At 47.3% G+C, this 22,844-nt stretch overlaps 1 protein-coding gene across 4 annotated transcripts in view; it reads right to left on the minus strand.

Moving 5' to 3' along the window:
* The window catches only part of LOC144149832 (N-acetylated-alpha-linked acidic dipeptidase 2-like), a 380,783-nt gene that overhangs the window by 253,367 nt on the left and 104,572 nt on the right, over window positions 1–22,844 (minus strand). The window contains exons 17-20 of one of the 4 annotated variants that reach the window (XM_077681510.1): window positions 20,880–21,045; window positions 11,920–12,001; window positions 7,195–7,278; window positions 3,949–5,150 (exon numbers count right to left, since the gene is read on the minus strand). In XM_077681510.1, the coding sequence (XP_077537636.1) occupies window positions 4,958–5,150; window positions 7,195–7,278; window positions 11,920–12,001; window positions 20,880–21,045 (525 nt within the window). In that variant the 3' untranslated portion in view covers window positions 3,949–4,957. Of the gene's footprint in view, window positions 1–3,948; window positions 5,151–7,194; window positions 7,279–11,919; window positions 12,002–20,879; window positions 21,046–22,844 lie in introns of those variants that run through there. The other 3 variants (XM_077681512.1, XM_077681514.1, XM_077681511.1) reach the window with 3 other exon arrangements.

A 22,844-nucleotide genomic window follows, 5' to 3' on the forward strand; every position in this document is an offset into this window, starting at 1 on the left:
GGTTGATGACAGGCTGCAAGGAGTGACTTTGGGACAACTCTCGGGTCGTGGCCTATCCGCACCACCCCATAACTCTACGGTGCATGAGCTTGCTGAAAAGTGAATTGTACATATTCGAAGCGCAGAGGTGACAGCAAACTTAACAGCATCTATTGGCGATTAACGGGGCTTTTCCGATTATATTTTAACTAAACCTTCAACAAAACAAAAATCAAACACATTTCACACAAAATGACGGAGCCAGCAGATAATAGGGCACTCCGTTCAAAGGCCCGAGTAGTACCAATATGACCGCCGCTCTGCAAAGAACACAAATACATGAAACACAGTTGAGTCATCTGGCATCTCAAACAGGGTCCCCACAGCCGGAGCCAAGTGTGGTGCCTCGGCGCTCTGCAATTATTCGACAGCGTGTGTGACAAACCTGCCTGCCTAGACGCAACTCCACTAGCACCATCTGCTGATGGGCTTTGGTACACAACTTGTATACTCATGAGAAATGAATAATACATCTTCTTGTTTGGCTTCAGTGCTCCAGGCATACATATCTTATAAAGGACGTACCGTACCTAGGCAACGGCAAACACTTAACGTACTGATGCACGGGAAAACATTGACAAAACCTTCCCCCCCATTTTATTACTTATCTCTTGCTTTATCAGTTTTCCCGCCACAGTACTTTGTAGCATCCTGGTAATTTTCAAGAGGGACTCCCCGATACCTGGCCGACGTTCCTGTGTAACACACACGTCAAGGCCATACGAACTTTGCACAGAGTGTTTGAGGTTTTTGTGGGGCTCTAGTTGGGACCGCATGAGTCAAACTGATTTCATTCGCTCGGTAAAAAGCGGTTGTTTTGAAGGACCACATTTGTTTGTACGACAAACATTTTGTAGATCTATGTTTAAAAGAGAAGAGAGATTGTCTTTTGCTACCTTTGGTGCAAGTCCGTCTGCGTGATGTTGTTTCAACTCCCGATTCAGACTAAGTTGTTTCAATTTCAGAATACTGCTGTGTATGAGTGTGTGGTTTCTAGCGGGAAGTCTTGGACGACATTATAACTTCACATGTTGCGTTTTACTTCGACTGCCTCAGTAGTCTACCCCGAAAGTGTTTGTACAGAGATATGACTGATGTGTGTCTACCTGTTCTGGTTTATCGTCCGTTGTTTGCAGTAGGTCCAGGAAAAGGCGTTCTACAAGAGTGAAAAGAATGCCAGCAAGTTCATCCGTTTTATCTTTGGCTCCTCAACCTTCATAGCGGCAAGCTCAGAGTAAACCCCTGGCTACAGGAAAAAACACAATAGGTTGAACCATGTACAGTTAACTGCCGCTGGGGTAAAAAACATCAAACATATCACAACATCTTTCTGGACCGTGTGGATGCGGTGTCCCACTGGGACATCCACCAACGAACCTTGAAACAAAAACCGGCAAATACGCCTTTTTTACCAGTAAACAATGACGGGGGCCTGCCCAACGGTATGTTAACGGCGCATAGTCTACGTTCTATGTGGAAATATTGCATGGCAGTTCAAAATGCCGATGAGGAGACTCGCACAATGCGAGAGTACTTCATTTAAAGTATTGCTTCTATAAAAAAAGTGTGTAAAGTCCTACCTGAAGAACCTGAGTGTTTACCCATTATGGATGTACTAGCGCAGTTTAAATAGTTTTAAGCCACACCCTGCGCCGACTCGAAGTTGAACCTTTCACTTTGTGTACAATAAAGTGCGTTTTGTGTTGTCAAGTAGCAGGCAATAACGAATTAAAAACTTCAGAGGCCTAGGGAATTGGAGTGGGATATTATTTCAATGGTCTGAGTTGGAGCCTCAATTCTTCCAAACTTTATCCGCGAGAAACAGAATTTTTGTAGTGCTTCATGTCCTCTTATCTAAACTGCACACAGTGTTTATGAAAATTTGTTTTGGTATAACACCTTTTTAGTCGATTTCATCTGCCAGCGGTTATATTAGATGTGCAATTCATTTCATGAGATGCAAAAAAGTCGCAAACGTCGGGTCCGTGTAGGCGGCCAGATTTGTGGATTAAGCTACCCGGTAGCCTGTCAGAATAAGACCAGAATTAGCGTGATGCCAGGCCGGGACGAGTGAATGATACAGCGCGTGAGTAGAATAGGTACACGCCTAGGAGAAATGTGATGGTGGACAGTCAGGGCCAGGCCTTTTTATTGCGGGCTGTCGGCCGGTCGGGATAAGTTGTGTCAAAAAACGAAAACACGGAAGCTAAAACGAGACACAAACACAATGAAGCAGTAAAGACGTCTTTAATAATCAACACGCTTTTGCCCTCAAAGCACGTAAGCAGACTTACGTTCCATGAGGTAGTTATTTTTGGCAGTTTCAAAACCTGTTCGCCCGACCTGTTGGTGCGGAATAATCTGCTTTTGTGCAAACGCGCCATTACACAGTGAGGAAAGTGTAAATTATTTCTTTCTATCCTGGTTGTCTACGTCAGTTTGGTGGCACCGGGAAGTGTGGGAAATTCACGAATGATTTTGAATAAACCCAAATGAAACCATGCGCCTTATTCCACCATGACTTCCACATATCGAGAAGTAGATTGAGTACCGCTCATTACAAGTTACAATCGCAACGCAGCGATCGCCATAACATCCACCACGCAGTTGATGAAATCTTTTGTGCATCTTTTGGAATTTCCTGGGGGAGGCTTATTCCTCCATGGAAAAATGAAGAAAACGCGTGGTAACAGTAGTTTCCTTTTGACCTCCAAGCAACCTTCTAGCAGAGTCCGTCAATGTTTTTCAAAAGCATTGACGGACTCTGCTTCTAGTGTGCTTGAGCAAGCACCTCATTGGCTGTTGCGGCACCCACTGTAGCGCCAGCGATCCAACCATTTCGCGGCTCAGACAGCTTCCAAGGAGGAAGCGTTTAATTGCTCGTTCGTTCGATTGGGAAGGGTGTGTTGAGGAGGATAGCGGCGAGTAAAGGAAGCTCAGCCCCGGTCAAGCCAGCGGATTTGCGGTTACGTAGATAAATACCTCTTGGCTCATTTCTCCTGATGGTAGGAGGTGGCGAAGGAGACAGGAAGAAAGAGTAGGGGCGAGTGCCGTCAAAAAGCGATACTAGAAGGCGCTGACGCCATCACACTTCACTACGCGTTCTCATATACTGCGGCACACCACCGGGCAGCATCTGTGCGCGCACTTACTGCGAGCTTTATTTATGAATCATGGCTTTCGCTCGACAGACCTGGTTTAACCTCGTTGAACCACGACTAAGTACATGGCTACAGTTACCCGTATGAATTGGGCGGACGCGTGAAGCTCTTTTTTGAGGATGACCAGCGTCCAAGCTGCAAACAAATAAAATTTGCTCATACCTTTCACCTAAATGATCTGTTATCACTATACCGCGTGGCAGAAAGCTTCGGTGCTCATCCGCTCTCAGAAATCGGTTCCCAGACCCCCTGATAGAGGGCGCTCACGTTTCACAAGGTTGGATTTGTTTCCCTCCTACTAGGAGAGGGAGTTTCCCGGCTCTGACGTTTAGCAGGCGATTTCTTTGCGCGAACCGTATATTTTGCAGGGCCATGGCGCTGCCGTTCTAAGGAAAGCGCCCGTTGGCGTTCGAGCCGAATCAAGAGAACAAAAGCTCCGCTGTTGCAGCTTGTTTTCACTGGGCCGAACAGGGTCTCGTTTTTGCAGAGAGACATGACGATTATTCCGAGTTGCCAATTACCCGGTACGGCCCGTACCCTCTAGTGTTCCGCGGCCCACTGAATGAGATCCCAGTGTCAAGCAGAGGTGGACATGCAGACAACTGATTCAGTCTAATTGTAGGCTTTAACGCGCCGACGCAACGCAGGTGATTAGGCACGCAGTATGGAGGGCACCGAATGAATTTTGACCTCCTGGGGATCTTTAACTTGGGCCGAAATCTCGAACACACTGGCATTTCTGCTTTTCGTCTCCATCAGAAAAGCGACCGCTGCTGCCGGGAATGGAACCCGCGTCCTCGTGCTCAGCAGCGCGCCGCCTTGGCCACTGAGGCACCCCGGCAGGTCAACTCATTCATTCACACTTGGAATTAGAACTATTGAAATCAAATGCACGGCGGAATTGACTTCACTGAATGCGCTCTGGTCGCTCCTCGCAATACTCGTACACTTTCAAGACACCTGTTTTCATAATTTCGCTGCTAAACACACGAGATTTGAACTTCAACTTTATTGCGGATCTCAATAAAAAAAAATGTTTGTGCACTCTGCCGGATTTCATCGCCTTCAGTGAGACACACACAGCAATGCAGAGAAGGCACATCAATAAAGTCATCTGCTCTGTTTACTGTTAGACAAGCTATCCACATTTACATTCCATTCCCCACATGTCAAGCCTGCCTGCCAATACAGCATTTAAGCAGAATTCAGAGTCACCATATTTCTCTATCACCTAAAGAAAAATGTCGCCTTCGCCAAACCACATACTTCTCTAACCTCCCAAGCCTTTTAAAACGACAAATTTCCTCTCCTCAAACAAGCTGCCGAGACAAGGTTTATCGGGAGGCCCTAACTACTGAATACGTTTTTCTGATACTACTAGTGGTACGTTCTGATAACTACTGATACGTTTTTCTCAATTCTCAAGTTCTGCTTTCAATAAGCATAATTCGATGACACCATCGTTCAGCTCATCATCATCCTGAACTTCTAAGACAGGAGGAAAGGATCCCATGGCTACTGCACGGCTGCTTAAACTGCTGAAATTATTGTATTTGTAACCTTGTAACCGAGCACAGCCACTACGAGGTTTCTCGTCGCTTCGAAAACAGCGGTTCGCCATTGATCCCGCAGTTCTCGGATCCACATGCCCATGTTACACCAGGACTAGAACTGCAGCAGTAGACCCTTTGACTGCAGGATCGCGAGCTTCTGTCCCTTATTTCACGGACGGCACCGGCAGAATGCGCTCGTTTTTGTCACAGTGCGCTTGTGAGAACTTGTGTGGCAGCCCTGAGGTGGTATGCCAGGGAAGCGACGAGGGGCGCCGCGAGTGATGACGCCGTGACCAGCGCCTGCTTCAGGGCGGTGAACCTGGAGCCGACGTTGACGTCGTCGACGCTAACGCCGAAGACAACGTGCTTGCTCATGTGTGTCGCCCAGCTGTGGTTCCTGGGAAATGAATACAGAGGAGAACAGCTTGTGTAAGCTTTTATTGCCCTGAAAACAAATGTCGCCCGAAACACTTTCGTGAAAGATTTCCTGGTGTTTCGAATGTTTTATCAACTACAACAATGTCTTATGGCTGCTTACTTGCCGCATTTATGTATAATAATATTTTGTCCCTTCGTGGATTTTATTATTGCCTTCTTTGTTTTGTTTAACTCCCGTATGGATAGTTACATGTCTGTAGCCAAATCAAAAGTTGCTATGTGCAGCCACAAAGGGAGGCTGTACACTCGCTTTGCAGTTTCTAATCACGTTTAGCAGTAAGGAAAAAGAAATTCAAAAAACCTACCATCCCTACCTAAGCAAAGTTCAGAGAAGCTCGAAAGCTTTCTAACATCAAAAGTTCGTCAAATGGGCACCGAAACCTTCGCTAAAACTGCATCCCACCTTCGCTGAAATTGCGTCCCATCAATCGTCAAGCTTTAAAAACGCCAAACCGGAAACGAAGAGCGAGCCCACGAGAAAATTTTTGGCGCCCTAAGTAAAGGAACCTACGGCCGATCCAAATGTGTCCCGGTACGGGGTTCATGAGATAAATGTATAATATTTTACTCCTTCAATATCGATGCGTGTCGGCGGCCGCTTTTCTGATGGAGGCAAAAAGCGATAACAGCCGTGTGTACGAGATTTCGGCGCACGTAAAGATACCCAGGTGGTCAAAATTAATCCGGAGCCCTCCACTACGGCGCACCTCATCGCCTGCGTTGCATCGGTGCGTTAAACCCTACAACCAAACAAGATCGGTGCGTGTTCATTTAGGCGATTGCTTTAACTATTCTTTTTTAAATGTTCCTTTAACTGTCCCTTTGAGCAATTTTTAAGTAACCATTTCGGCACAAAGGAAGCCCGGTTTCACGTACATGTCGTGTGACCAGAAATATTGTTACAGCTTTTCAGTCGACAAATTGGTGTATAGGGAAATGCAGTGGTTCTTGACAGGACGAAATCTGTCCCACTGAAAAAGCTTTCGTTTTATTAGGCGTATTGCCAACGTTTGCGAACACACGCTGGGATAGTGGCTTACGGTAGAGCGCTTCTTTAACGGCGGAAAGAACGGAAGACGGAGCACACCAACACGTGCCCATTGGGATGTACAAGGCTCGATAACGAACAGCAATTCGTGGTGTACTGAGGATGTGCTGTGACAGCGCAGGTACCACGCGGCGACAGAACTCATCACTTCAGCAACTACTTTCTTGCACACTCAGCGTCCGTGCTGCACAATAGTCTATACGGCATTTACTACGGAATTAGGTTCGCGAAGTATAACACGCGATTAGTGGAATTGTATGCCATTTGTTTGAGACGCACGGTGTAGTGCGTTTGGCATCCGATGAAAAGATGCCAGCAACAAAAACAAATAGAAACTTCTGCAAGCATTCAGCCCCGACATGCCTGCGGGGCGTTAAGCTGTAGGCGGAGACCCGATGTACGTCGAAAAATACGTAATGCCGATATGATGGACTAAGATCTAACGCGAAATCAGTTCTGCGTGCGCATGCCTCTCTCTGCCTCAGTGCCAAACGTAGCGTGAGCTCAGGGTGCTCCTCAGTTTTTCACCAGTTAATCGTTTATCAACGAGCGGGATCAAAAACCACAGCTTCTTGCTCTAAGGAAAGCCCCCATTTCCGCTTCAAGCACCCGCGAAAATGTTCCCATGTTGCCTCAACGTGTTCGGCGTTCGTCAGAGCGGTTCCTGGGCCTGCCAAACCACATAATCTAACAGAAACCATTTCCCGCGATGGCCCGCGCCGCCTTGGCGCACGCTTGAGGGCAGAAACTTGACTAAAGCAGATACAAAGCACGCTAAATAAAATAATAAGACAAAAAAACTACATAGAAAAAATAAAACAACCCCAATTGAAAAAAAAACCAATCATCAGAAACAATTATTCACATATGCTTAAACCAGCTAGCCTTCACTCAGCTGGCTACTTGAACGTTGAAAACTCCCTAAAGAGGACAGAACCATTGAACCAAAACTTACTTGTACAAGTTGCCCGCGAGAATGCCAGGACTGTCGATGAACGTCCTTTCTAGTAGCATGAGTTTGTTATTGATGTCTTTAAACCTGAAACACAAGCAGTGAGAGCGTAAAGACCTAAAATGCGTTTTTCTCAAATTCTTATCACACACTAAAGCTCTACAATAAATCAACACGGTATTAACCCACTCATGATTACTTCAACGCTGATCAACAAACGACCTGTCAGGGGTATGAATAACTGCTACTTTTCTTTCCTTCCACACATCGAAAATGGTTGAGTGTATGAATTAATGTGGACGGCGGCGACAATCTAGATAAAGTTACACAACCTCCCACTGCAGAGCCCTGTACCTATATCGCATGAACAAAAACATTGCCCAGTAGGGCACGGCGATCGGGCAAGACTTTAGTTCACTTCTATATGATTTGTTCATTCTTAACCGAGTATCTGGTTGAAGCCATGTAAACCTAATCAACGTAGCCTTCTTTTTTCAAGCCACCGCGAATAATGGTTATTGTGTAGTTGACACCACCAACCTACCATCCGTTTAAAAACCATACTTTTTAGTGCCTGCTGAACATCATCTGGAGAGTGTCCAATTAAGCGCTGAAAGAATGTAGAAGCTGTGCAGCGAGAACCGAGAAATGTGAGAAGTCATTTTCCGCATTGCCCGGTGAAAAAAAAATAATGTAAAATCATAATACAAACGTTATTATGTGATAATTGTTCATGCCGTGAAGCTACTTGGAAGTACAACAATAAGGGCTGACATCGATTCGTTTTTATTGGTGCTTCCATGACACTTCGAAGAACTCCGTGGCCATAAATGTCGCCATAACCATACATTTCTGGCTTTACCACCTTAAACTGACTAAACACGGCTTTCCTAACTCCGTTAAGCCATGTGGAAGCATAAAGCTGTGGAGAGTCCCGCCCGTTGCACAGAATAAGATTTTCAAAACGAAGCTGGTATTTTATTTAAAAAGGGGGCTGTATAAGCATTCTAAATACGGGTGTACCAAATGCTCACTTTGGCTCATGGCGGCACAACCTTGCACGAAGCACGTCTGGATAAACGTGAGAAAGTATGCGTTAAGGGTTAAATTTAGGATGCAGGTGCAACGCCTGCTCACGCATAGACAGCTCCCCACGTTGTGTGGGAGATTTTCACACCTAGCCATACATGCATCACCAGTCATGCTTGCTGAATGGAGTTGCCAAAAGTGACACGCAACTCAGTGCTTTAGGCGAAAACTATAAAACAACTCCTTTCGGCTGATGCTTACCTAATAACTATTTCTCGTGAATGTCTTGAACAGCTGACATATCTCAATAAGGAATATTTCAGCCCAATTTAGAAGGAATCAGTGAGATTATTTTCAATTGCTACTCATTTTTCTGAGGGTACTTTGGTGTACCTTTAATTGAGTTAGGTCTAACACTGTATATCTTAACTGGTTTTCTAACAGTTTTGTTAGCGCTTGTTATTTCGGTAGTTTTGGTGTAGTCACCGGTAGTCATTGTAGCATTTGAAATATTAGGTATTCAAAACTAGACTTAGTGACAATTCGTAGCATGACAGAAATTGTGGAGAGCCGCAATAAATACCTTTTGAATATGTGCAGTTAAAAAAAAAGTCAAACCAGACTTATTATTTATAAAGCATAGTAACAATACATGCTCTCAAAATATACAGGGTATAAGAAATCGCCGCGTATCTGCTCCTTTCGTTGCAAATGTCAAGGAAAGGCTATAGTCCTTGGTCCACATTTGCGAAGTAAATGCCGCCCTTCGCTTTCCCGCTCTCCTTTCATGTTGTTCCTCTGGCGTCGCCCTCCTCCCAACGTAAACACACCAAAGGTTTGCTCAAGTCAGTTTAAATTTACAACGTTTCACTGCTCCAGGCCGGGTGCCTTGCCATACGACGGAGACGCGCGGGAATCTAGGCATCCTACTTCAACTTTCATGGAACCGCATTGCCCTAGTCCACGTGCGTTCCAACCAGAACGTGGAACCTATCTAGTGGGACCTTTCGTATCTGTTCCCGCTTGATTTTTTTTAAATACGCCAGTTGCTATAGTGGCGCGGGCGACAGCAGGCGACAGTGGTTTTTTTTTTTTTTGCAGTCGATTATAGCATTTCATTCCACAAAAATCAAGCATACATAATTTTTTTTATAAACGAACACTGTAAAAATCCCCTGTGTATAAATTTTCGGTCTTATATTGGCGTAACATCTTGTTCTTGTTCGGCAATATTGAGAAGTATGAACATATAAATTGAACTTAGATATTTAGATTTGGCTGTGAGTATATAAGAATATTTCTCCGACTTCGTTTCACTTCGGCCGGGTGGCAGAATCGAGTCACAGACAAACACACATTCAGACAGACAATAATTTATGGGTTTAAGTAGCCCAAGAAAGACTATCATCTTTATACCGGCAATCCTAAATCGAATGACATGACGTTTCTTCCGGTGCCATCCGCATTGCAGAGAGACAAATATAACGGCGTTGACACGAATTTAAAAAAAAATAAACAACGGCCTTGACACGACTTTTGTTAAAGAATAAACAAAGTCCCTCTGTTTGTCCTCCAAGAGAAACATATTACCCAAGCAGCCATGAGTATCCGAAAAAACTGAGGGAAAGAAAAATCCAATTTGAAGTCTGGGCACTTTTTCACGTCTCCTGTATTATGACCTATTTATACTGGCATACATTGTTCAGTGGCAATAAATTGAAAGCTGAAGGTACGGAGCTACAGCTTTGTGTTACTGCTCCAAAGCAGCTCCCGATAAATTGGTGTCTGTCTCAGTTTCCTCGTGGCAGATACGCAGTTGATACAATTTTGGCGTCCCGTGAGGTTTGTGGTTCAGTGCGTTAAACCGCGACTACCCCGCATGCGGGAATATCGGCGTCTCCTGCCATAGGCTCCGCTCGCTGCGGAAAAACATAATAGAAGGGGGATGTTTATGCCATACCGTGCACCTCTGTGCGTTATAGGCGAAGACAGGAATATTTAGAACGAAAAGAAGTAGTCTACAGTAAAGTACCATTTTTATTTAAAAGTGCCGCTTAGTGAGAAGGTGCGAAGAACGCGGGCGCGCGTTCTATTTCCTGGGTCAAGCTTGCGCCCTCAATACCAGACTGGACAGGTGGACAGTGCCCGCCCGTTAGCAAGGGATCAATGCTTTGGGACTAAGCAGGCCTCCCACGAAATGCTGACTGAGTACTATCCTACAATCTAATTAAAGGTCATCATCCTCCTCTCCTGTGCTTGAGGGCCTCTGAATAACCAGAGTTTCTGGGGAAGTTGCCATGTGTACGTACCTCTTCTGCTTGCGAACTTCCGAGATGGTTCCCAGGTACTGCCACCGCACGGGGATATGTCATCTCCGAAGTACCGCCAAATTAAGGACAGGACTTCCCACTTAAACTCGATGACCCCAACGAATGCTACACTGGTTGGTATGCTTGAACAACAAATATTCATCTCGCGTGTGCTTACAATTTGCTCAACAGTAGCCTGGTCTCTTTTGGCAACCATTGGTAGCAATTTTTGACATGTAGTTTCTCTGCCGGTCAAGAGTGGTGACGTAACGAAGAACTACTCATCACTACTCGCCGCATGACGTGAATTACAAATTCAATAATTCTCAAAAGAATGAAAGCAGAAAGGAACGATTCTCGAAGTTCGGTGAAAATGAATGAAACCGTCTACTAAAAAACTACACCATTACGAAAAAAAATATGGAAAAAATCGCAAATGTAGAATGCAAACAGCGCAATTTTTAAGAAAAGCTACAGCTGGCCATGTATAATTTTAGGTGGCTTTATACTTTTTTTCAATTTCCATTGATGTCTTGGCTCCAACGATTTACCTGCAATAAATTAAAAAAAATATTTTGAACTGAAACTTAGATTCATTTATTTAGGTTACTTGGAAGTAACTGCAAGTAAGAAGCTTTCAGTTGGGTGACATTTCTTGATAAAGCTTGCTATTTTAAGTCACCAAAACAACACCATACTTGGTATAGAATCGGCGCATTGCAATTGAGGCAGCACACAGTTTATTAAGCAGCATGTCAGGTGAGCCTTGCGGAAGTGTGCGGACACCCCTCTTTTGCGGTTCTCAATCTTCCGTGTGCCGCAGCACGCCGTTTGAGCAGTTTTATTGGTGGACACGCTGCATGCTTCGATTTTCGCCATAATCACAACTATCATGGCACCTCGTTTCGGACGCTCGACTTGGCGAAGACAGTCGAGATTCTGAACTGTATCAAAATCGAAGCTGTGTTGCGAACTAGTAAAAATGGGGCTCTTTTGCCTTTTGTTTCATTGGAGGCTTAAATATTTTAAAGTATTGTGTTCCTTATTTCATTAGTAACGGGAGTCGACTGTATACACACCTGCCCCCTTATAGAGGGTGTTCTGGCTCCGTACCGCTGGCTGCATTGCCAAAAAAAGCTGTTCCTGCCAGGGTGCTACGCTGGCTCGTTGGCAGCCAGCCACAATAGTTGATTTCAGTGCCACGCGATATCTCGTGTCATCGCTGTTGTAGTCGCGTTAGTATTGCCCAACTCTCTGGAAAGGTAACCTGAAGCGATCAGTTTTTTTTTTCACACAAATATAGTCTGATGAGTGTTGAAACAAAAGCAACATTATTCAATATATATCCTCAAGTGAACGAGAGTTCAATTAAGAGAAACTGTTGGCCTACCCATTTTTATTTTTTCCCCGCATCTCCTCCTCGACAGCATCAGCGGCTCTGGAGAAGCTTTCCACGGCTGATACTAAGGAACCTGTGTAGGATGCGGAAAACACGAGAAAGTGTTAGCAACTGATAATGAAGACCTTGTGACAGTACCGTACATGCGTGGGTGGTTCGCGCAACAAGTTGACTGGAGCACGGTTTTGTCGGCACTTTCCACAGTCCCACATTGCAGTATCTTTTATGGTACTAAAATATTCTGGGGGAAATATTTTAAAGTATTTTATTGCGAGTTTTTGTGAGTTTATTTTGTTGCTACGGATGCGAACAAGGTTGTCGCCAACGATATTCTTCCATATGTGAGGCAGATGGTTGGGGAAGTTATTTTAGTCTGCTAAAGAACAAAAGAAAGCAGAACACATTAGAATGAAGAACATGTCCAGTTTCTGGCCAGGGCAGTAGTGAAGCAGTTTGAAAATCAATTCGTAAAAAGAAACAGCGTTTGGAAGTGCCGTTCTAGCGGTGGAGGATTGTTTCTGAACTAGAATCGTGGTGCGTCTGCTGCCACCGGCTTGACCGGTCTTGTGACTTCTGCAAATGGCTATGTGATTAAAGAATTGAGTCCGCCGCCAGTGTCAGTGGCCTCTGGAAGGCATAGCAACGATGTTGACGAAACGTCCATACCGTTGGCCAACGAAAGGCCTGACAGAGAGCCAATTTCGCAGCTACAGCTAATAATTGCTACCACTCCGACGCTTCGAGCGCAAAGCACGATTGCCGCGGGGAACGAGAGATGCTGAAGAACCGGTGCGTTGCGGTTTGATGAAGCGAGAGTAAAGCAGGCGCAGCGAGCCCAGCCTTATCTTCGCGAAGAGCGCGACGAAACGGTAACGTATTCTTTTTAATTCTGCTAATCATCCTGAACTCTCTCTTTTTCGTTCAAGGGCCTAAGATCCACGGGTCGCGGTGGGTAAAGAAACCCGTTGCAAGAGAGGCGAAGAATCTTGCCCTCCCAGAGAAACATTGCACTTGGAATCACAGCAGCAATTTTGTCACTTCTTCCCGAGGACTTTGGCCTACCAGTGGCGTAAATCCAGAAAAATCACAAGGGGGGACACACATCTTGCCAAGGCGGCAATTTTGTTTTGTGCTGTATTAGCTAGAAGTAGCTAAACAATCCAGCAAGGAGCTAAAAGTAGCTAAATATTTTCAAGTGCTTCTTTAACATATTCTGGGTGTTTAAAGTATTTATTGGCAGCTGTAATTTCTTAAAGGGACAGACAACCGATTTTTGTCGCGTATATGTTCTCTAGCTCATATGAAAGCCAGCGTTTTATATAGCCCGGTAACCGCAAGCAATTTCAAAACAAATTGGTGGAAATAATTTTAATTTATTTCGGCGAACCACAGCGGAAACAGGTTTTACCTGCTTTCAGTGATTCCGCTTGCACCTTGTGCACGTCGCCGATTGTGGAAAACAAACCTTCTTTTTATTTAGCGGGAACGGGATGGTTATTTCAGCTCGTGCAGTACTTATTAGTGACAAAAACAACAGTTGTTTTAGCTTTCAAAGGTAAGTGAAAGATGAATGTCAAGGGGGGGACACTTGCAAGGGGTGTCCCCCCCAGCCCGAACACAAGGGGGGTCAGGACCCCCCTGTCCCCCCCATGATTTACGCCACTGTGGACCAGGCCTACCGTCTGTCAAAGAGCTTGTGCAGCACTGTTGTGACGTCTTCCCTGTACAACAATGTATCCCACGTTACACAAAGCACCCAAGGGCTGTTTTCCGATGTACAGTCGGCCGGAAAAGTAACCGGACCACCGCTCACGCAGCCGGAGCGGCTGCTGCGGCGCACCGCGGCGCTGTTATCTCGCTGTGCTCGCTTACGACGAGAGTGGCACGCTTGACGCCAAACTTCCCCTCGCCCTCGTGCGGGTGCTTGCCACGCTTGATAAACTTCTAGTGCAGCGTTCGCCTTTAATCCAGCACATGGCGCAGTCGCGCTGCAGCGCACGGCCGCAGGGCCACAAACCGCGGCGCTAGGAAGGAACGAAAACCCGCTCTGCTTTTTGTACGCGGTTTATGTTCGCCTCATGCTGCCTATCAGTGCCTGTAGGATGCGTCCACGGCCACTGGATTTTGGATAAGACGGCACAATGCACCGTACCGAAGGCTACCGTGACGTTCGTTTTTCCACGCCGGAGCGATGTTATAGTGTCGAAATTGCCTTTTCGGCATCATGTCCGGACGTGGGTTTAACACTACTTACGGGGAGACCTCTGAAGACCGATTTAATTAGCTAATAGGATATTCTTTCGGTGACGAATTTTCTTTACAGGCGTACCGCCAGGATGAATGATTTCGAAGACGAATCGCAAAACATCAGATATTCCTGAAACTTTATTCATGAAATCTGACAGTACTGGCATTCAGCAGTCCTCAGTGGGGCGAAAAGTTGCCGGCTACAGCGACGACTTGGCCGACTCGCCTGGGCATGGAGTCGTACAGCGCCGCCACTATCTCGGGACGCCCGCGCAGCGCTTCCCACTCTTCCTTCCCGGCGAGCCACAGCTGCTCCGCTGTGCCACCGCCAAGGCGTCGTGAGGCAAGCGTCTTCTTCAGCAGTCCCCATATGTTTTCGATGGGGTTGAGATCAGCCCCGTTAGGGGGCCATGGCAGCTGAGGCACGCGACAGCGCTCCAGGAGTGCGCTCACACTGCGTGCTTTGTGCACGGGGCTCCTATCATGCTGGAGCAGGTAGCAGCCATCCTGGAACGGCCCGTCCAGGACGTACGGGATCAGGTGCTCGGTGAGGACTTCACAGTACCTCGCCCCGGTGAAGGAGCCCTCGATCCGCACGAGTGGGCCCAGGCCGTCCCGACTGATGGCACCCCAGACACTGACCGAGCAGCGGCCGCTGCTGAGCACGCTGTGAGTGTAGGCGGGGTTATACCTGAGAGTATGGGAGAGCAAGCATTAACATCTGTCGGGTCCAAAAGCATGGAGCGTCCTCATTCCGTTGTGGAAATGAAATAAAGATGGAGGCTTAAATTACACAAAATTTAACATTTTACCCACACTGATATGGAATACGCGCGAATGAAACACTTAAATGCTAGTCAATGCTGTACCCATGTCAACTCAGGTGGTAAGGGGAAAATGAGGTTGCATTCTCCAGACTACGACGCGTTGCAAACCATCCATATAGGTTATTGACAGGTTAATCTAACTTAACCCGCGATTCCTGTGAGCCGCAAGGGTGCCAGTTCATACCTGCTGTTCAACGGACGCCACACACGCTGCTGTTGGTCCCAGCGTGTGCAGAAGGTAGACTCGTCCGTGAAAATCACCTCCCGCCACTCCTCTGCCGACCACTGCTCGAAAGCTCGGGCGAAGTTCAGTCGCTCCTCCCGCTGCTTCGTTGACAGGTGCGGTTTCTGAGCGGCAATGCAGTTCACGAGACCCGCCTCTCCCAATCTGCTCCTGATTGTGTCGCAGCAGCAACTGAGATCCAGAGCATCGCGGATCTCCCTGGAGTTGAGAAATGGGTTGACAACAGCGGCAGCAACAATCCATTCATCCTCTGCCAATGTGGTCACCCTCGGCCGCCCACTGCGCTGAGCATCACAAATTCTCCCATCTTCATCTCTATACGCTGTAAGAATGCGGCTCACCGATGTTCGGCTCCTACCGGTGCGGCGGCAGATTTCACGCTGAGGGACACCTTCGTGGTGAAGCCGGACGATCAGCCTTCTCTCCTCTATCGGCACTCGGGGTGGCATTCTGGCGAAGTAAAAAGCCCGATGCGACCGTTCGAGCTTTTAAAGGTTTTTTACACTGCAATTGGCCAATGGAAGGACATCACCATATCTGTGTAGCAGAGCGCACCCATATCTGTAAAGCAGAACCCACCGTAAAGCGCCTGGCCTACACCATTCTAATAAATAAAATGTAAAAATTGAACAAGGACTGCTCATTGGCCAGTTGCAGTGTAAAAAACCTTTAAAAGCTCGAACGGTCGCATCGGGCTTTTTACTTCGCCAGAATGCCACCCCGAGTGCGAATAGAGGAGAGAAGGCTGATCGTCCGGCTTCACCACGAAGGTGTCCCTCAGCGTGAAATCTGCCGCCGCACCGGTAGGAGCCGAACATCGGTGAGCCGCATTCTTACAGCGTATAGAGATGAAGATGGGAGAATTTGTGATGCTCAGCGCAGTGGGCGGCCGAGGGTGACCACGTTGGCAGAGGATGAATGGATTGTTGCTGCCGCTGTTGTCGACCCATTTCTCAACTCCAGGGAGATCCGCGATGCTCTGGATCTCAGTTGCTGCTGCGACACAATCAGGAGAAGATTGCGAGAGGCGGGTTTCGTGAACTGCATTGCCGCTCAGAAACCGCACCTGTCAACGAAGCAGCGGGAGGAGCGACTGAACTTCGCCCGAGCTTTCGAGCAGTGGTCGGCAGAGGAGTGGCGGGAGGTGATTTTCACGGACGAGTCTACCTTCTGCACACGCTGGGACCAACAGCAGCGTGTGTGGCGTCCGTTGAACAGCAGGTATGAACTGGCACCCTTGCGGCTCACAGGAATCGCGGGTTAAGTTAGATTAACCTGTCAATAACCTATATGGATGGTTTGCAACGCGTCGTAGTCTGGAGAATGCAACCTCATTTTCCCCTTACCACCTGACTTGACATGGGTACAGCATTGACTACCATTTAAGTGTTTCATTCGCGCGTATTCCATATCAGTGTGGGTAAAATGTTAAATTTTGTGTAATTTAAGCCTCCATCTTTATTTCATTTCCGCAACGGAATGAGGACGCTCCAAGCTTTTGGACCCGACAGATGTTAATGCTTGCTCTCCCATACTCTCAGGTATAACCCCGCCTACACCCACAGCGTGCTCAGCAGCGGCCGCTGCTCGGTCAGTGTCTGGGGTGCCATCAGTCGGGACGGCCTGGGCCCACTCGTGCGGATCGAGGGCTCCTTCACCGGGGCGAGGTACTGTGAAGTCCTCACCGAGCACCTGATCCCGTACGTCCTGGACGGGCCGTTCCAGGATGGCTGCTACCTGCTCCAGCATGATAGGAGCCCCGTGCACAAAGCACGCAGTGTGAGCGCACTCCTGGAGCGCTGTGGCGTGCCTCAGCTGCCATGGCCCCCTAACGGGGCTGATCTCAACCCCATCGAAAACATATGGGGACTGCTGAAGAAGGCGCTTGCCTCACGACGCCTTTGTGGTGGCACAGCGGAGCAGCTGTGGCTCGCCGTGAAGGAAAAGTGGGAAGCGCTGCGCGGGCGTCCCGAGATAGTGGCGGCGCTGTACGACTCCATGCCCAGGCGAGTCGGCGAAGTCGTCGCTGTAGCCGGCAACTTTTCGCCCCACTGAGGACTGCTGAATGCCAGTACTGTCAGATTTCATGAATAAAGTTTCAGGAATATCTGATGTTTTGCGATTCGTCTTCGAAATCATTCATCCTGGCGGTACGCTTGTAAAGAAAATTCGTCACCGAAAGAATATCCTACTAGCTAATTAAATCGGTCTTCAGAGGTCTCCCCGTAAGTAGTATTAAACCCACGTCCGGACATGATGCCGAAAAGGCAATTTCGACACTATAACATCACTCCGGCGTGGAAAAACGAACGTCACGGTAGCCTTCGGTACGGTGCATTGTGCCGTCTTATCCAAAATCCAGTGGCGGTGGACGCATCCTACAGGCACTGATAGGCAGCATGAGGCGAACATAAACCGCGTACAAAAAGCAGAGCGGGTTTTCGTTCCTTCCTAGCGCCGCGGTTTGTGGCCCTGCGGCCGTGCGCTGCAGCGCGACTGCGCCATGTGCGGGATTAAAGGCGAACGCTGCACTAGAAGTTTATCAAGCGTGGCAAGCACCCGCACGAGGGCGAGGGGAAGTTTGGCGTCAAGCGTGCCACTCTCGTCGTAAGCGAGCACAGCGAGATAACAGCGCCGCGGTGCGCCGTAGCAGCCGCTCCGGCTGCGTGAGCGGTGGTCCGGTTACTTTTCCGGCCGACTGTACATGCTGCAAGGGTGGCATATATGTTGTTTTCGATGACGGCTGTCAACGGGTTGTTCACGGTGCCATTCCGCGCGTTTCTCAAGTTCTGCCGAGGATTGTTCTTTGTCAAAGTGAGGTTTTCCTTCGCAGTGACGTTCGGTATTCTGCGAGTTTATCTCTTGTTCTTAGTCCTCATTCAAGTTTGTGCTTTGTTCAAAATTAGGCACTTGCATTTCTTGAGCTTTGTTGTCATTGCGGCATTCTTTGTGCCGTCACTGCCTGGCTTTCATTAGAACAGTCCCTATCCTATTACGCTCAGGCAGCGGGCCAGAATAACGGTTCTAAGGGCCAGGTTCAGAAAAATAAAAGCACCCTTTCTTCCTCCCCCTCTTCCCGCCCTTCTTGAGACATGACACTTTTTTATAATTCCCTCAAAGAACACATGCAGTGCGTACTCGAAGAATCTCTTGTTTAGGTACATCGCCTGGTCATCTAGTTTCCTTCCGAGCATACAGAGAAATTGTCATCGGAATTTAACTATACCAGGCGAAGAAGAGACGTCGGCCGTATTAAGATTTCGGCTACACGGTTCACACTTAAAAAAAGGGTAAACTACGCGAGAAGGTAAGACGAAAGGAATACATACGACGCTTAGAAGTGTATTCTGAGTGTCCCATTCGTATTACTTTTTGTGCAGTTTGCACTTGTTTCAATAGACAACCTCTTCTATCAGAAATAAGGAAGCGCATTAATAAAGAATGCAACCCTCAATCTGCTTCATTAATTCCGCAGTGCACACTTTGGCTGCCTTTGTGTGAGCGATGCCGAAGTAGAAAGGCGGCCCTTTTGCAGAAACTGTTCGTACATTCCTACAGTATACAGTAAACACGATACCAGCAGCTGGCTATTTTGCCATTTCATCTAGCAATAGAAATTGAAGGTTTCCAAGGCAGCGCTTCCACACAAACAGTGATGCAAAACGAGCCTGATACCCAACTCTCGCAAAACGTATTTAACAACAGTCTCGAATAAACGATCACATATATTGTTACATTCATTTATGGTCGTTCAATTTTAAACATGTAATACATTTACATTTTGCCAGCAATTTTTACTTTTATAAGAGGAGGGAACACGCGTTTTCTGCTAATAAATTGAGGAAGAAATTTACACTTTTACAAAACATTCCTACATCAACAAAGAGTAAAAATACGTGATCCGTTTCAACCTTCAACCTTCAAATGGGGCGGGTATACGTATCACCATGCTTCCACTTTTCATTCATTCCGTAATAGAAGAAAGAAGGAAAGGTGTTTAAGTTTTTACAGGCGTTTTCCAGTCTTTTGCTGGGTCAGTTTGTTCATGCGATCTTCAACATCGGCCCTTCAAAACAAATCCCAGTCCGGATGGTCTGTTTGTCCATCAGCTGGATCACCTCCGTTGCTCTACGCGATGTATGGTTTCGGGCGAGCCCCTAGGGGCTAAACCCCGCGGACATCGTTCGTTTGAAACTTCTGAGCAATAGATAAACCGCTCTGCAAGGCAGCCTCATTATTCCTAAAGCAACTTTGTGCCTCCCTGAGCTGTTTCTTTAGGAGTAAGCCCCTCGCTTTCGGTCGGCATTCCTGAGTCTTCGTTCTTTATCAATTAGGGGTTCCTGTGGTGAACAACGGTACGCAGTGGGGCGTAGTGCGGGTCCACGGTACTTATTTGCACCATGCGCACAAGTGGAGAAGGGGGGTCGTATGAGAAAAGGACGTCTGAGTTTGGCGTAGGGCGCACGGACCAGGCTATGCGCCATGATGGGTCGCTGAAATGTGCCTGCCTGCACCAGTACGAGTCAGAACCGTGAGGCTGTAGTCACGTTTCTTTCCGATTGTCTCCGTGTCATTCCCGGGGCCACGGAAGGGTGCTAGAGTCCAACTACTGCACTTGCAGCCAATGAGACAGGCATTCACATCTTTTGTGTCCCTCACACTAAAGTAGAGGGTAATATGCCTGCATTCAAAGCGGGGATTTCCATGATCAAATGCCTACCTCACAAAATTTCGTTAAAACCATCTAGTTCGCTAGTAAAAATTTTATTTATTGTATAAACAAAGTATACGTGTAGACGGCGAGAGTGACATTTCAGGTTTCACAGACCTACGGGCGGGTTGGCTGATTGAGTGACACTAAAAGGGACAGGCATTTAGTATTTCTTTAAACACGACATCAGCGTCATTCGTGTTTTAAACGCTGTTTTTACGTTGCCACGTAGTAGCATTAAACGTTTTTGGACCTTACATAACCACCAGACCACCTGACTTTCTTATTCTGCGCTAATGCTAACAGAAATGTCGTTCGGCTGACATCTCAGTAGCAAAGCAGCAATAATTTCTACTTTCCGCTTTGAATTCATAAAGGAGACGGTAGATAACTTTTAGGATGGACGTCAAGTAGGAGGGAACTTGTACCACGGCAATTCTTGTTTATTATGCTGTCTGATTTTCTTCTGCGTGAAGGGCGTGACATCAAATACAATTCGAGGTACCTTGAAATTGCCGCCAACCTTTTTAGCGACAAATAGCAAAGGAGAAATATATTTTTAATGAAAAAGCTAGGCCCAGGCAGGTACAGTTAGGCAATCCAAAATAACTGCTTACAAACGACCGGAAATAACTTGAGGAGAACGGAGAGCTCAGACAAACATGCCCAGCAACACCTATCGACACAGCGGCTGTCGCGTGAGTTCGCGGTCACATGTACTTACTCGCCCTCTTCTGCGTGGCGACGCGGTGCCGCAGAACGACGCCGACGCTCGTTCGACGCATGAATTCGCGTCCATGTAATTGGGCTTTAAGAGTATATTGTACTCTGGACTGCTTCATGCTCGACCAACGCTTAACGCGGTGCCGAACTACGTCTCCAAGGGGCCATGCGCAAGAGTGACAGCAGAACAGGCACATACCGACGTCGATTCCGAGGTCCTCGAGGTACGTGGCGTACAGCACCCGGAGTTCAGCGAGGCTCTCGTTTAGCGCTGCCGCGTATGGCCGCACCGTCAATGGAAGCTGTTCGGACACAGCCAGTCCATGCGCAGCGAGGGCCAGGAGCTGAGCGACGGAACGCAAGAACTGGAAAAAGTTCGAGGCCATTCATTTTTCCACAGTAGTAGTAAGAGCCTAGGATATAACGTCGGGTAATGTGTGCATTAATACGCATAAGAACTACAGAGCCCACACCCACTGTTCCTTAATTTCTACCGCTCGTTAACGGCAGGAATGAATAATGCAGCATCGTGGCTTTCTAAGATAAGAATCAGGTGTACCTTTTAACAGTACAGCTGTTGCAGCTGTTGGTTTCGCCGTCCACCCGCAGAAAAACTACCAAGAAAATGCCGAGCGCAAAATGGTATCAGCAACAAGCAGCGACGTTTAGATGAAGAACAACGCGACAATGACGAGCGCGTTCGCATTCAAGAACTTACGAATAGATGCTCGACTACATGGAACATACAACGCTCGATGAAATCGCACAGTTGTGGTGCTGCTTTGGCCTGTGGAACGAGGGTCACTACTTGGAGACTCTCAGACCCGGGTGTAGTCATTCCTGCGTCTTCTACAAGCCGCACGCGCATGAACCCATTCGACCGCTGGATTGCCTCCGTGCTCGAATCCAGCATGGACATTCAGGTCATTCTCGCTAACATTTCCTGTGCCACGTGCGTAAGTTCTGGAGGGGAAGCTTGGGCCCCTGTGCCAATAACAATGGCGGGGTGGCAGGAAAGATTATGTGGTGGAATGCAGCAACAAGATGGTATCTCTTACCGAGAGTATAGGCATCCGCATTCACGGCGCATGCCTCAAAAGGACCTTCCAACAATTTTTTCAACTTTTTTCAAAAATTTAAATGCTTTTAGAAAGCAGTAAACGATTGCACAGACTGCTTAAAATAATGGTCACAAGGTACCTCAGACACTAATTATTGCTATATGGCCATCACGTAATTTCAAAACTTACTTTCTTTTTTTTCTCTATTTCTCGGTCATGGCGTTCTTCGAGCACCCGTATTGCGCCTTTGGATTAGCGGCTACTAGAGGGTGTCCTTTTGTTTGTATTAAAAAACGCATCGTAAAGATACTTTAAAAGAAAACGCATGAAAACAAAGCAGAAACTGAAGGCCAAGCTGCTGCGAGGCACCACGACACGAAGCAAGGAGTGAAACGTTTATCGTAAGTGGGCCAGAGTCCATATCATGTTTTCGCCGACGGGCATCTACGCTGGAGTCTGTACAAATGAACCCGTTCTCGCCACGGAGCACAAAACGGGTGGCCTGGCTAGGTTGTCGCGAGTAGTAGACGCGCAGCTTTGGACTGCTTCTGCAAGACCACTATTCATCAATGATTATGGTGTCATTGAGGGTAGGGGTATTGGCAGTGTGAGAGCTCATTGAAATGGATGGGTCATTTGGAGAGGGCGTGGTAGCCGCTCGGTGGTATCGGCTCTCTGACCACTCTGTGCTTGTAAAGCTTGCCGGTGCAAGGCGTGAGCGGAGGTGAGCCTAGGTTCAGCAGGATTAGCGGCTTGTTCAGCCTGGGAATCACGCTGAAGTCGGCGAGCTTCCACCGTGTCATCGGTACTATACCGGTATCCCATCTTCCATTTTTTTATTCTCTCGTGTAGGTACTCTCCCATTCCATTATACAGGTGGCAGTGACATCGACGTTAATTCATTCCGTCCGGGGTTTGTATTCCTTGTTAACATGTTGAGAGTTGCCTCCATTTCTGCTCACAGAAATGGGCTGTCCAACTCATCATAGTGTGTACTTCAGCACCCTAGGTAAACGGTGACCGCTACTGGCGACTGCTTGCCCAAAAACATTTTCTTTACTGCGTAGGTGGCATCATATTCAGTACCGTGACACTAACGCATC

The sequence above is a fragment of the Haemaphysalis longicornis genome, unplaced genomic scaffold (genome assembly GCF_048455015.1).
Source record: "Haemaphysalis longicornis isolate Haplotype H1 unplaced genomic scaffold, Haemaphysalis longicornis Haplotype H1 scaffold_8, whole genome shotgun sequence".
NCBI lineage: Eukaryota > Metazoa > Arthropoda > Arachnida > Ixodida > Ixodidae > Haemaphysalis > Haemaphysalis longicornis.